Below are 15144 nucleotides of genomic sequence, written 5' to 3'. Positions count from 1 at the left end.
TTATCTAATCAACCAATCACATGGCAGTTGCTGACAATCTCCTGAACTCCAAACTGAATGTCAGAATGGGAAAGAAAGGTGATTTAAGCAATTTTGAGCGTGGCATGGCTGTTGGTGCCAGATGGGCCGGTCGGAGTATTTCACAATCTGCTCAGTTACTGGGATTTTCACGCACAACCATTTCTAGGGTTTACAAAGAATGGTGTGAAAAGGGAAAAACATCCAGTATGCGGCAGTCCTGTGGGCGAAAATGCCTTGTTGATGCTAGAGGTCAGAGGAGAATGGGCCGACTGATTCAAGCTGATAGAAGAGCAACTTTGACTGAAATAACCACTCGTTACAGCCGAGGTATGCAGCAAAGCATTTGTGAAGCCACAACACGCACAACCTTGAGGCGGATGGGCTACAACAGCAGAAGACCCCACCGGGGACCACTCATCTCCACTACAAATAGGAAAAAGAGGCTGCAATTTGCACCAGCTCACCAAAATTGGACAGTTGAAGACTGGAAAAATTTTGCCTGGTCTGATGAGTCTCGATTTCTGTTGAGACATTCAGATGGTAGAGTCAGAATTTGGCGTAAACAGAATGAGAACATGGATCCATCATGCCTTGTTATCACTGTGCAGGCTGGTGGTGGTGGTGTAATGGTGTGGGGGATGTTTTCTTGGCACACTTTAGGCCCCTTAGTGCCAATTGGGCATCGTTTAAATGCCATAGCCTACCTGGGTATTGTTTCTGACCATGTCCATCCCTTTATGACCACCATGTACCCATCCTCTGATGGCTACTTCCAGCAGGATAATGCACCATGTCACAAAGCTCAAATCATTTCAAATTGGTTTCTTGAACATGACAATGAGTTCACTGTACTAGGGCTGTAATCAACCAAAGAAAATCTTGGTCGACTGAAGTCCTGAAATTTTCGACTAAAAATCGACTAAAAATGACGTTAGGAAAAAAAAAGTTAAATTAATTAGCTGCGCACTGTGCGCAGTACTTGGTAGCCTTGTTGTCTGCATAAATTAATTATAAATAAACATAAAAAACTAGTAGGCTATTTGCAGTATATTAAATCGTTTTTGAGCTGATTATTTTGCACTGAAATGAGTCTGAGACACGAGTCTGTCGGTTCTGACAGCGTCGCATCACGTGCACCTGCGCAATATCATAGCCTATGACTTCCCAAAATATAGTACTATTGTCAACTAGATATCATCACAAGAACTTTTGAGGAATATGCAACATAATTTAGACAATTGTTTTTGTCATATGTATTATAATAACTGACAGACAGTATAATTTCAGCCGCACTGTGCAGCTCGAACATAGGATCAGCTGAGCTCAGCTTCGCGGCTGAGACACGAATAGACTATTCACTTAAAGCTTTTACTCTTAAACACAAAAGGCACCTCCACTTTAATAAAAAAGGAATATTTATTAAACAAGCCAGATCAATAGCAGAAAAAACGCTCTCACAATTAAATAAATAATATAAGTTACAGAAAACTAGCCTTCTTCAATCTGTCTCTCTTCTCCAGTGGGTTGGGCTAATCCAAAAGTGAAAACAATGGGGGTGTTCTGAAGGCAGACTGTTACCTGTGAAACAGGGGTGCTCTGAAAACACCCCCATTAGCAATTAGTGTTTTCCACCTGTTGAAATGAACGCGGCGCGGCAAAACTGATTAAATGAACGCGGCAAAACGGACAGTACAGATCCACTTTTGCGGCACGACTGAAGCGTGGTGTTGTGACGCTTCCCCTCATGTGTATGTTGATGGGCGTTCCTCAAGTTTACCGCTATGGGTGTGCGTTTGAGCCAGCGGGGAATGAAAAACAAAGGACCGGCGAGAGATTTCTCTTCGCCAGTTGGTTGGGCCAATCCAAAAGAAGTGAAAACAATGGGGGTGTTCTGAAGTCAGACTGATACCTGTGAAACAGGGGTGCTCTGAAAACACCCCCATTAGCAATTAGTGCTTTCCACCTGATTAAATGAACGCGGCGCAGCAAAACTGATGAAATGAACGCGGCAAAAACTAATGAAATGAACGCTGAAAAAAATCGACCAATCAAAATTTTGGTCGAGCCAGAACGTATCGACCAATAATCGACTAATCGACTGGGAGATTACAGCCCTACACTGTACTAAAATGGCCCCCAGAGCCACCAGATCTCAACCCAATAGAGCATCTTTGGGATGTGGTGGAGCGGGAGCTTCCTGCCCTGAATGTGCATCCCACAAATCACCATCAACTGCAAGATGCTATCCTATCAAAATGGGCCAACATATCTAAAGAATGCTTTCAGCACCTTGTTGAATCAATGCCACGGAGAATTAAGGCAGTTCTGAAGGCGAAAGGGAGTCAAACACAGTATTAGTATGGTGTTCCTAATAATCCTTTAGGTGAGTGTGTGTATATATATATATAATGTTCATGTTTTGAGTGAGATGCTAACGGTCTAATCAGATTCAATGATCTTGCTAAGCTATGCTAAAAATACTGCCGCCAGACCCGGAGATCGGCTGAATGGATTTGAAAACTGTAAAACTCAACTGTTTAACTCTTAGGGGAGTTGGAAAACTATTTTCAAAAATAGTGGCGTGTTCCTTTTAAATAAAAAACTTTAAATAGAAAACATTACCTAAACACCTAAAATAGAACACTTTTAATTTAATAATAAAACATTGGTCATTTTTGCCCTCCACACGAGGAGCACCAGAGGGTTAAAGTCATCTGGTGAAATATCTCAGTATACTGTATATCGCATAAAATCTAAATATTGCAATGTGAGTGTTTTCCAAGAAGCTGAGATTCATCTGGTGCTCTTCCTGTAGATCTGCATGTGGAGGGTCTTTTCCGTGTTCCTGGGAACAGCCTGAGACAGCAGACGCTGAGAGAGCAGCTCAACGGGGCAGCCGACATTGACTTCTCGTCCGGTGACTTCCATCCCAATGATGTTGCCACCCTGCTGAAAAGCTTCCTGGGAGAGCTGCCCGAGCCCCTGCTGACGCAGCGCCACCTGCACGCTCACCTGAAGATCACAGGTTCGTCTGCTTTCTCCGCACGTCCTGTCCATCATTCACACTTCCTGATCACGCTCCTTCTGCTCTTCTCGACAGAGCTGACCACGTTTGACGAGCAGGGCAACAAGACAAGTTTTCCGGATAAGGAGCGTCAGATCGAGGCCCTGCAGCTGCTGCTGCTGCTTCTGCCCACGGCTAACCGGACGCTGCTCAAGCTGCTGCTGGACCTGCTCTACCACACCGCCAAACAACAGGACAAGAACAAGATGTCTGCACACAACCTTGCGCTCATGTTCGCCCCCCACGTCATCTGGCCCAAGAATGTATGTGCTTGCTTTCCGTCTTTAACTGTTAAACGTCCAAGCGTGGTTTTCACGTGTCATGTGTTGCTTTCCTCAGATGAATGCCAGTGACCTGCAGGAGAACCTGAAGAAACTCAACAGCGGCATGGCTTTTCTCATCAAACATTCACAGAAGATCTTTCGGGTACGTCTTCCTGGGCGTCTTTTACAACTGCAGCCTTTTGTGTGCACAAACTGATGGGAGTGAAAACAATATCATAGTGTTATTTTAATGCTATTTATTAGGGGTGTAAGAAAATATTGATACACGTGAATATCGCGATATTATGTTTGGCGATACTGTATCGATTCTCAAAAACACTGTATCGATATTTATATATTTATTTATTTACATTCAAGATTTGTGGCTTTGTGTTCGGTTTAAACCACAGACTGTGTAAAACCCAAACGCTAGATGGCAGTGTTATCTCAGAACGTAACTGACGCGGAGCTGGAGAAGCGCAAGATGAAGATGCGTGCATGGCTAGTGTTTGTATTAGTAAACCCAGCTCACAAGAAGATAGAATCATTCCGCTCCCGCGGTATACAGAGCTGAAGTGTGGACTAATTTTGGCATCAGCTGTAAAATAGCCACTAAGGAAATTGACAAGAGTCATTTTGTTTGCAAAATAGGCCAAGTTATAATCCAATACTCTGGAAACACATTGAATCTGAGAGCTCGCTTAACATCCCGACGTCATCCGCGCTGCTGAGAAGCGTTTCGATAGAATATGTACTGCAGGTTTTCCTCTCAGTAACAAAATAAACACACAACAAAATTGACAGCGGTGGCAGCAGAACGAAAGCTTCTGATGATAGCGATGTGGACATGGATGCACCAGCTCTGCAGTTCAGTACTTTAAATAGCACTTTATACAATAGACTGCTTTAAAGCAAACAGCTTTACAGTATTACATATAAAACAAACAGTCATTCAGTCATGGAATGGACTATGCACTTTCTGTTGTTAAATAGTTTAGAAATTAAAAACTGCTATAGGCTACTGTGAACCTTTAAAACACACATAAAGAATCCTGCAGTCACTTTACTATTAGATAGCATAAAATAGTGATTAGGGATATAAATGATGCTGTATTAATTAAATAAAAGAGTTACTTGCCAGGTTTTATACATATGGTTGTGTTCTTTATTCTTTTAAATTAGAAATATTGCAATATATCGCCTTTCTTACAACATCGCAATATATATCAATATATATATTCGTAACGTAAACCCTGTATCGTGATACGTATTGTATCACCAGATTCTTGGCAATACACAGCCCTACTATTTATATACTATTATAAAAATGTATTAATATTTCCAATGAACGCTTGTAATTTTTGTGTTTTATTAATTATGAGCTTTTGTCACTATTTATATATTTAACTTTATATAATTTGTTTATCTATTATAGTATTTATTCATATTTTGAATGAGCCTTTTTATATTTTCAGTTTTTTTTAATTTTAGTTAGTTGTATTAATTTATGTGCTTTTGTCATTTCTGCTTAAACATATTTATTGCATTTCTTTGCCGAAGGAAACCTTTCAAATTCAGGTTTATTATCATTAAAGGGGTGATGAATTGAGAAATCAACTTTCCTTTGAGCCTTTGATATATAAAAGTTAATCGTGATATAAGAATATCCTGTAAGTTTCAGAGCTGAAAACGTCCTTGTTAGTCAAAGAAAAGCTTTTATTGACACCAGGCCCAGAAAACGAGAGATCTCAGAATATGTCGACCACTGATGTATAATAAGATGCAGAAGCGCCACCTCAATCCCGCCCACCGACTCGTAGAGCTAAACGGCAGCTCACGTGCGTAAGATATTGCGTGTTTTTTCGCTTCATTTTACCGCAGAATCGATGGTAAACGCGATACAGGTCGAGACTGGATTTGCAGACATATTGAGATTAAAACACAATGCTGTGGCTTCTATATTGGATCCGATAGGAATGGTGCAACACACACTTATGTGAGTAAAACATGTTTTTTTTTTATATGTGTTAGTATTGCATTGTTACAGATTGTTTGATATCAATTGATTACATACCTTAGCATGCTGTCACAGGCTGGAGAAGGTGCTATTGGTTCATTCATGTTCAGACTCGGACTTGTAACGCCAGTGCTCGCAAAGCCCATAGTCCCAGGGCTATGTGTTTTTCAGACGGGCTACGAAAACGCACCACGTATCATCTTAAATAGTGAAATAACGTGCGTGTACGCGTCGCGGTTATTGACCGATCGGGCGGGCCAAAATACAAAAATAACATTCCAATCAATCGCGGGTGGATGAGAGATGAATCATTGTGTTTGTTTGATAAAGGCATTTCTTGAGTCCTGTGAGCGTTTTCTCAGACGCTTTCAAAACAATCCCCACATGTACTAAGGGAGCTGAAGCTCATTAAATATGCAAATCTTATCCAATCCTAGCCGTGGGCGTTTACTTCCAAGTCTTCAGTGCGGCACGCCCATCAAAACCGAGCGTTTTTCAGAGAACCTCAAAACCATGGCAGAAAATAGCCTATTACTTACTCATTATGATGTTTTTGAATGTAAAAACCACGCAAACGTCATAAGTTGACCCCAGACAACAGTATACTTTTTTTTTTTTTTTAAAGCCTGTTCATGACACCTTTAACTGAAACCACGACTTTTCTGTTAAATTAAATAAAGCTGAAATAAAATAGAATAGTAGTTGAAAAACTTAAATTAGAAATGTTGCCTTGGCAATAAACTGAAATAAGTTTACCCAGCTCAACAAGTAGAGGAACTTTGTTTACTATCGTCTGGAATCGCTGGAGAAATGGTTTATCTGAAGAGGAGACCGAAGCACCACAAAAACCACAACCAGTTCGTTTAGACATGGATGTGTCTGAATGGTAATATATGTGCAAGTAAACCATCAAACAGTGTGAATAGTTATAAAATGTATTCGTGGCAATATGACAAAAAGGGCTATGCCAGCATTTGGAGACATGGCGACTGCCTTCAATAGACATTCAAAGACAAATAGCCTACTTGTAATTTTGCCATTACAGAAGCAAAGATGGTTTGAGCCTGGTAGTTTTGCCAATTGAAATGATAATTACAGCATGTTCTTATAGCTTATTACACGGCTCTTCAGAGTGCTGCAGAAAGTTCCATTCACATGAATGAGCCTTCCCAATGTTCAGAGGTCCGTTAAATCTATATATAATGACCACTGTCAATGGCAACGGGTTTTGTGCTTTTGATTCACGTCTTTCATATCATTCCGCGAGAAGTCCGTTAGGTTATTGCAATGGAATTTCATTGAAAATTATTCAGCTATTAAGAAGTTTGCCACGCAACACCTGAAACTGTCAAGTTCTATCTGCGTGGCGAACTATTTATTTTGAAAACGGAAGCCACGAAACGGTAGCAAAATCATTATTAAAGAACTTCTTTTCTTGTTTTGGCAAGTATTTTGTATAAGCGGGATAATGTATTGTCCGCCGGTATTTATCGGCAAATAAGTCCATTAATCTAGCCCGTTGACATTCAGCCATCCTTGCTGTATACGAAAACTGCCACTGAGCTAGAAGTGGGCGTGGTCTCAACTGGGCAAGCTCATGAATAGTAATGAGCTCAGGCAACACCACGTCAGACTGACCAGCTTTTGTGATCGGCCTGGTTTCTCCGCTTATTTCTTTTCAGTGGCTAGAGCTGACAGAGGAGGTAGCAGTTCATTTTCACATTCACGACATAACACAAACGTATACAAGTAAAAACGGTTTTGTGTGGCAGGGCACCTTTTAAGCCTTTTTATGTGCTCGTCCTTCACTTATTCTCTTGTCCAAGTAAAAAAGTTGCTTGTCTGGGAATTTTCTTTGGTGTGTGTTATAATATGGAATACAATTTTATTCTGAAGCAATATTCTCATCAGTGTTCTGTCAGCTTTGACATATTAAAATCTGCACATTTGTGACATTTTTACCTTTTTATAAGTGGCATTTTCTCCTCTTATCTTATTAAATGTTGCCGGATGTTTAGGAGGGATTGTGAAATCACATGGCCTTGTGTTGTCTTCTCATGTACAGGCACCAGCGTATCTGCGGGAGCACGCCAGACTTCAGTTTGCCAACACTAAAATCATTCACTCCAAGGTTTGTGCCTAGTGCTCCTAAAGCCAGTCTGAGCACTGATTGACCCATGGCTACCTTCAAACACACTCACTCCTGTAAGTGACTGAACTGAACGCTGACGGTCTTCTGCTGCTGTTTGCAGGATGATCTGGAGCTGCTGACGGTCAGCGGTGTGGCGTGTAAGAGGAGCGGCGCACACATGGGGTTAGACGCGGAGAATCACACAGAGGAGGCACTCCGAGAGCTCTATCGACACGTCACTGATAACATGCCGCACTCCGCCAAGAAGAAGAAACTCATCAGACAGGTGAGAGCGGGATGTCTTCATACAGTGCCTCATTGCTTTAGTATAATAATAATAATAATAATGTGTGTTTAGTTACTTTAATAATGACAGTAGATCCATTGAGCTTTCTTTTTTTATTATATACATTGAGGAAAATAAGTATTTGAACACCCTGCTATTTTGCAAGTTCTCCCACTTAGAAATCATGGAGGGGTCTGAAATTGTCATCGTAGGTGCATGTCCACTGTGAGAGACATAATCAAAAAAAAAAAATCCAGAAATCACAATGTATGATTTTTTAACTATTTATTTGTATGATACAGCTGCAAATAAGTATTTGAACACCTGTCTATCAGCTAGAATTCTGACCCTCAAAGACCTGTTTGAGGTTTTTAGCTGCATAAAGACACCTGTCCACCCCATACAATCAGTAAGAGTCAATCTACTAACATGGCCAAGACCAAAGAGCTGTCGTTTGTTTGTAATTGTACACCTCCACAAGGCTGGAAAGGGCTACGGGGAAATTGCCACCATTTAAATGTTTACATTTCAAAAAACAAATTAGAGTAGAAATATGATTATGTAATTGTAAAGTTAGTATTATAACCTTATTATTATAAAAACATCATTGAGTGTCATTTATGTTTGTATTTAATCAGTTAGTTAACCTTTAATAATAGTAATGCTCAACTGACTACCACGTATAGTTTACAGTATTAGTTAAGAAATGTTTTCCTTAAGAAAATGTGCCATGTACTGTATCTGATATATATATACAGGGGTTAAAGCAAAAAAAAATCCTGCGCCTGAACTTTTTTTTTTTCAGTGGGGTTGGGGGCTGGGTGAGTGGACAAATACGTTATTTGGCAAACAAAAGAAAAAAAAACAGTACAATGTATCTGCCAGGGGTGGAGCCAGACATTTTAAAGATTCGGGGCTTAGCCCAAATCTAGTTTGTTAAATTACATTTTAATTTGGCTTTATCAACTTTACTGACTTTGAGAAACATTGTTGTACTAGACTGGAGTAAAGTTCATAATGATCATGATCAGTTTTTCCCACAGAATTTTGTAAAGCTATGTTGGGTGGACATCTGTCCCTCTACAGGCGTTCGGGGGAAGCCCATTGTGTGTTGGAGAGCGCCAAAAAATGTTGATGACAAACAAACAAAAAAATCTCAGGAAATTGGATCAAAACAGGGCAAATACACTGTGTGCAGAATTATTAGGCACGTTGATTTTCCAGAGCTCCAGACTAACTTTTTCACTAGGAGCACAGTGGCCCCCAACTGAAAATTTTAGGGGCACAACCAGAAAATTTAGGGGCGCACACCATAAATCAACATGCTTACCAAATCTACTAATTTCCACTGTATTACTAATAAGGATGGGTATCGTTTTAACGGTATTACTACTCTGCTTATCGATCCGGTACTTTAACGGTATTCTTCTCGTTTCTTTTATTATACTGTATATATTATTTTAATTTTAAAAAAACCTAATTAAGAACATAATTAACATGGCTTTATAATCTGAAAAGTAAAATATCTATAGCAAAAGAAACAGCAATGTTTGAACAAAAATATAAAACATCTATTTGTAAATGGACCAGTGTGCAGGCATTCGGAAGGTCTGCTAACATTAATATTACTTAGAAAGAACAAACCTACAAAGAAATCAAATAAAGTAATGAAATGTAAAATAACACTGCACAGTTTTCACTGTATAAATTGATAGATTAATGCTTATAAAAGCTAAAGTTATTCATTCAAGAGATGTGAATATTTTCTATTTGCCTTTTGTTTGATTCGAATTAATGGCTCAATCGTCAGCAGGTTTATTAGACGCTGCCCCTTTAAGACCGAACGCAGAACTAATAATATCATATTCTCCTATTTCTCCAAACTATTTACGCCCATTTAAGATATAAACTGTCAAAGTAACTACTCTCCAATCCGGTCATTTTGACACTGGCTATTTGTTGTTTATTTTATGGTTTAGATGCGCACAGGAAGCCTAAAATATAAGTCGGTCCATTTCACAGCACACACACATAAGCCGCCTTGAAGTTGGAAACAGCGTCTCTTGCGCGGATTATTGTGCATTTAATAGCTCTTTATTATCAGACACATCCCGCAGTTTAGCAACAGTAGAGACTGCAGTTTACAACAACCACTGATTCTGACGATAAGTTTAGGTTTAGGGAGATATTACAGCGCAAGACTGTGAAGGGAAGGATGCTCAACGGAACACGTTAGTTTATAGGAATAGACTTAGTTTTACCTCATATCATCTTTTTATAATTCTTGGAAGCCGAAATCGAAAATAAAATTATATTAATATCACAGCACATAACTTACCTAAAGTTTAAGCAGACTAAACTGTTGTGTAGTTCTCTTGGCCATCGTCCCTCATTAAAGCTGACTGTGGTGTTGTGTTCGCTGTAGCTCCACGTGAGAGAGCTCGCTTTCTCTCTCTTCTGGATTGCGAATAGCAAAAATGCATCACGTGGGGGATGAGTACAGCGCAGTCTATGGTTTAAAACTTGCAGATGTCCTGGTCAGTGTGCACACGATGATGGACAGGACTCATAGTCACTTATTCGTCATTCAATTAAAGCCATTCAACTGGGCTCTCAGAGTTGGTTATGTTTATGAAGAGGTGTAATCCACGCTGGATCACTCTCCCACTCTTTACTCTAATACAGATACAACTTCTTTATGCAGATACAATTGTATATTTATGCCACTTTAGCATTGCGATCACTTGAATATACAGCTACAAGATATCGCGCTAAAAAAAACCCTTCATGAGCGCGTCTGCCTGTTGATCGCTGATTGGCTGGAAGTGTGTGCTCGTCGGCGACGTCAACACCAATGCCAGCTGACTCTGCATGTTACTCTCAAACCATTGGTAGGCGGACTCATTAACTCGAACATGATATCAACACGGTTTTTTATTTATATAATTTTTCTCCGCAGCCAAACGCCGCACGCCGGAGATCCGGCACGGTGCCGGAATACTTTAAGCCCTGTATATATATCCACAATAATTGATATTGAATCGAAAGCTAGTGAATGGAAATCGAATCGAATCGTGAAATTTGTGTCAATTCCCAGCCCTACTAACAAAAATGCTTTCCATGTGTTCCCTTTCTAACAAAATGTTAATGTCTGATTATAATCCTAATACAAACCTGATACTTATCTATCAAAAAATACCTAAACCTTGACATAAAGTAGTCTTTAAGAATTTCTAAATATACGTCAAAATGCAAACCCTAATAAAAGTAAGAAATGATGTCTAAATCCACTGGGAATCAAAAGCCTCCCTGTATATTTACAGTAAATGTGAGCGATACAGGCGATAACACATAACATCTCGCACGTTTATATTATTAAGGCCTCCAGATTCTACTATCACTTCAAAACATGCATTTCGAAGGCCTTCACTCTATTTTAATCTGAAATATTGCATTGAAATATAATTAAAAAACATAAATAATAATAATAACAATTTTAATGGGAAAATAGCTTATAAAATTTGTATAAATATTGCATAGTATCATAAAATCCCCTCAAAATTCTTACTAATAATCAAAAATATTATTGAACAAAAATATATTCATATAAAATATGATTTTCCTAGGGGGGAAATGGTTACTTTCAACTGCTTCTGTCACTTTTGACCATGAAGGTAAATTAAAGAGGCTCAGAGGGTAAAAAAAAAATCATGCTTATTATTTATATTAGTAATAATGGTATCATTTTACATTAAGGTTGTATTAGTTAACATTAGTTAATGTATTAACTAACGTGAAAAGTAGGAAAGTGTTACTGTAATAATAATAATAATATAGTAATGGCAGTAGACCCCTTGAGGCTGTTTTATTCGGTTAACTATAATTATATACTATATTATTATTATTATTATTAAAAAATATTTTTTCATTTGTTTGTTTTTTAAAAGGCAAAATAGAGCATGCTATTATTATGGGACATACTTTTTTTGTTATAAGTTGAGATTTATTTTAATATTTGTGAATGCTTATTGTTGTTGACATTCTTATTTATTATTATTCTGATACTAATGCCACCAGACAACTTGAGGTGCCTTTTTCTGTTAGTGGACATTCAATATGTATTTGCTATATTTATTTAAAGAAACATGTCTTTGATTGTGTTAGCACGTTTGCTGTAGTCATTGTGTGTGTGTTAATGGTTTCAGCTTGGCAAGCAGTCGACTCCTGGGACCCCTGGGACCCCTGGGACCCCTGTCAGTGAGAACACGACTCCTACCAGTAAAAAACACGCCCGCTCACGTTCCTTCGGTGGGCTCATCAAGGTCAGCTCTTCAGCTCTGAGTTATTGTGTGTGATACTGGTCAATAACAAACCTACACAACCCGATCATGTGTGATGATGTCCCTGTGTCTACACGCAGAGGAAGGTCTTGGGGAGCCAGCCTGCCACAGACAGGAGAGTGCGGCACGTGTCTCCTCCGGGGAAGGAGAACATCAGCTGTGAGCCCGCGAGATGAGGAGGAGGTGAGTGGCATAAACCAGTCGAACACCTAGACTACAACTGCTTTCCTTTGATTTATTTCAAAACTGACATTTTTTAGGGTTTTTTTTTACATTTATTTGACTTATTCTAATTTGTTTTTTGTTGTATTTCAAGTTGTCGGTGTGAAGTCAGATCCTGGAAGTCTAATTCTCCGCTGGTTCCTTACAGATTTTCCTATGGGGTTTTATAATTTGAGTAAAATAAAGCCTTGAGCTAAACATAACTTGACTATACTTTGACGTTTTGTTCTACAAGGTAAATTTCTCACACCAATACCGAAAACATGAAATTTGAAGCAGTTATGTTGATTTTCGAAAGCATGTGTTTCTAATAAGTAACTAGATTGGACAGTTTAGGGTGTGAGTAGAACAAAACGTCAGTATCGTCAACTTATGTTTACCACAGGTTTTATTTTATTTAGAGGCGGACGATACACCGGTAGACACGATTAACCGCTTAGATTCTGGACTATCGTCTCTACGGAGGTACGCCATAGACTGTAAAAAAATATGGGCGTTGTGTCCGTGACGTCACCCATAGGATTCTAAAGAGCAGTTTTGCAGCGTAAAGTTGGGTCGAGCTGGCCGTTGCCATCTTGGCAGCGTGTCACTCCCGGATAATAGAAAATGGGCAGAGGTGGGACGTGGGTGGAGCTGAGGTGGCATGATGACTAACAGACAGCAGACAAACTGCTATCCACCTGTCACTCAACGTGGCCACGCCCTTAATTATGCAGAACTTTAAGGCTTTATATAAGTTTTCACCCCCCTCACAGTTGTCATGAAGGGCAAAATTAGCCGTGTAGACCAAACCACAATTTGTACCAGGCTGTTTTTTTCTGCTGTAAAGTTGGTCATTTTAACATGGGGCTCAATGAGATTCTGCTCCCTTCTGGAGCCTGTCTCTAGTGGCCAGTTGATGAATTGCAGTTTAAGTCACTTCCGTACTGACTTCAAGAAAAACGGGGAGGTTGCCGCTTGGGGTACGCTCATGTGACATTGCTGCGCGGTCATGAAAGCTCATCGTTTGCATTAATTGTTAAGCACTGCGGTTGAAACACAATTAGCAGTGAAAGAGAACTCATGTCAGTATATGCGCGCTCTCTGTACATTCTCAGCGCTGTGTGTCTGATAGACGGGGCGACATCAAGCCGCTGCTCATGGAGCGCGTGAGAACTCAACTCAGTGCTTTTTTTTTGCTGCCTAATTGAGCTTGAGCTGTTAAACACACATACGTGTGTCATAGTGTTTGCAAGTAAACAGAGTTTATGTCTGAAAGAAAGCGCACAAGTACATTGGATCCTTGCAGTCGCTTTTAAAGTGACGGCGTCCAAATTTACCTGCTGTCATTATTGATGCTAATCAAGCAACAAAAGAGAGAAAATCTCTCACTGCTCTTTTGTAACGTTAATAAGAATAAAAGTATATTTAGTTTACACAGTAAACACTATGCAGTGTTTTTTTATATATATACATTTGATTACTTTATACATTTTGTGTAGTATTTCTAGTGCTTGAAGTTTCTCAGGTAGGCTATGGGTCTGTTCTATTGTAGTTTGTTTTCTGTGCTCTTTCTTTATCACTTTTCTTGTCTTTAGCTTGAGAGGATAGTATTAGTTTTTTAATGATACTGAAAATAATGATTAGAATTATGAAATTTCATTGGCATCAAAAATTTTAATGTAATAAAACCTTATTTTAAGCAAAAACTATATCATGATATATATCCATCCATCCATCCATCCATCCATCTTCTTCCGCTTATCCGGGGCCGGGTCGCGGGGGCAGCAGTCTAAGCAGAGATGCCCAGACTTCCCTCTCCCTAGACACTTCCTCTAGCTCTTCCGGGGGGACACCGAGGCGTTCCAAGGCCAGCCGGGAGACATAGTCCCTCCAGCGTGTCCTCGGTCTTCCCCGGGGCCTCCTCCCGGTTGGACATGCCCGAAACACCTTCCCGGGAAGGCGTTCAGGAGGCATCCGGAACAGATGCCCGAGCCACCTCAGCTGTCCCCTCTCGATGTGGAGGAGCAGCGGCTCTACTCCGAGTTCCTCCCGAGTGACTGAGCTTCTCACCCTATCTCTAAGGGAGCCCCCAGCCACCCTGCGGAGAAAGCTCATTTCGGCCGCCTGTATCCGGGATCCTGTCCTTTCGGTCATGACCCAAAGCTCATGACCATAGGTGAGAGTAGGAACGTAGATTGACCGGTAAATCGAGAGCTTCACCTTACGGCTTAGCTCTTTCTTCACCACGACAGACCGGTACATCGACCGCATTACTGCAGAAGCTGCACCGATCCGTCTGTCAATCTCCCATTCCATCCTCCCCTCACTCGTGAACAAGACCCCTAGATACTTGAACTCCTCCACTTGGGGCAGGAACTCTCCACCATGATATATATCATTACCATGAAATAAAATGACTCATTTTGTGATATAAGATTTTGGTCATATAGTCGACATAAATTGAAAAATCTCATTGGAAAATCTCAAAGGCAGCATTGATTTAGACTTCTGATCTCATCCCTGCACCATATATATATTTTGACACGCTAAATATTGACAGCACAAATAAATAAATAAATAAATATATATATATATTAGTGCTGTCAAAATTAGCACGTTAACGTACACAATTATTTTTTTCCGTTTAACCTGTTAAAAATATTTAACACAATTAATGCAGCATCTGTTTTTTCTGTCATCCTTTGGCTAGCGTTACATTATATGATCACGCTCTTATTCATGCAAATGCTTTTAAACCATTCAAGCGCGATAAGACAAAAAGAATGCGCTGTCTGTGAATGTCCTGATTATGACACAC

At 39.8% G+C, this 15144-nt stretch overlaps 1 protein-coding gene across 1 annotated transcript in view; it reads left to right on the top strand.

The window, feature by feature from the left end:
- The window catches only part of arhgap19 (Rho GTPase activating protein 19), a 30186-nt gene that overhangs the window by 11328 nt on the left and 3714 nt on the right, over window positions 1–15144 (top strand). Inside the window, exons 4-10 of the mRNA XM_079807649.1 lie at window positions 2837–3046; window positions 3122–3348; window positions 3425–3511; window positions 7431–7496; window positions 7618–7782; window positions 11988–12104; window positions 12203–12305. Coding sequence (XP_079663775.1) covers window positions 2837–3046; window positions 3122–3348; window positions 3425–3511; window positions 7431–7496; window positions 7618–7782; window positions 11988–12104; window positions 12203–12298 — 968 coding nt within the window. The 3' untranslated portion in view covers window positions 12299–12305. The remainder of the gene's footprint in view (window positions 1–2836; window positions 3047–3121; window positions 3349–3424; window positions 3512–7430; window positions 7497–7617; window positions 7783–11987; window positions 12105–12202; window positions 12306–15144) is intronic.

The sequence above is a fragment of the Gobio gobio genome (assembly GCF_949357685.1).
Source record: "Gobio gobio genome assembly, chromosome: 24".
Classification (NCBI taxonomy): domain Eukaryota; kingdom Metazoa; phylum Chordata; class Actinopteri; order Cypriniformes; family Gobionidae; genus Gobio; species Gobio gobio.
The sequence above is the reverse complement of the archived record's forward strand: the minus strand, read 5'-3'. Positions and strand labels throughout refer to the sequence as shown.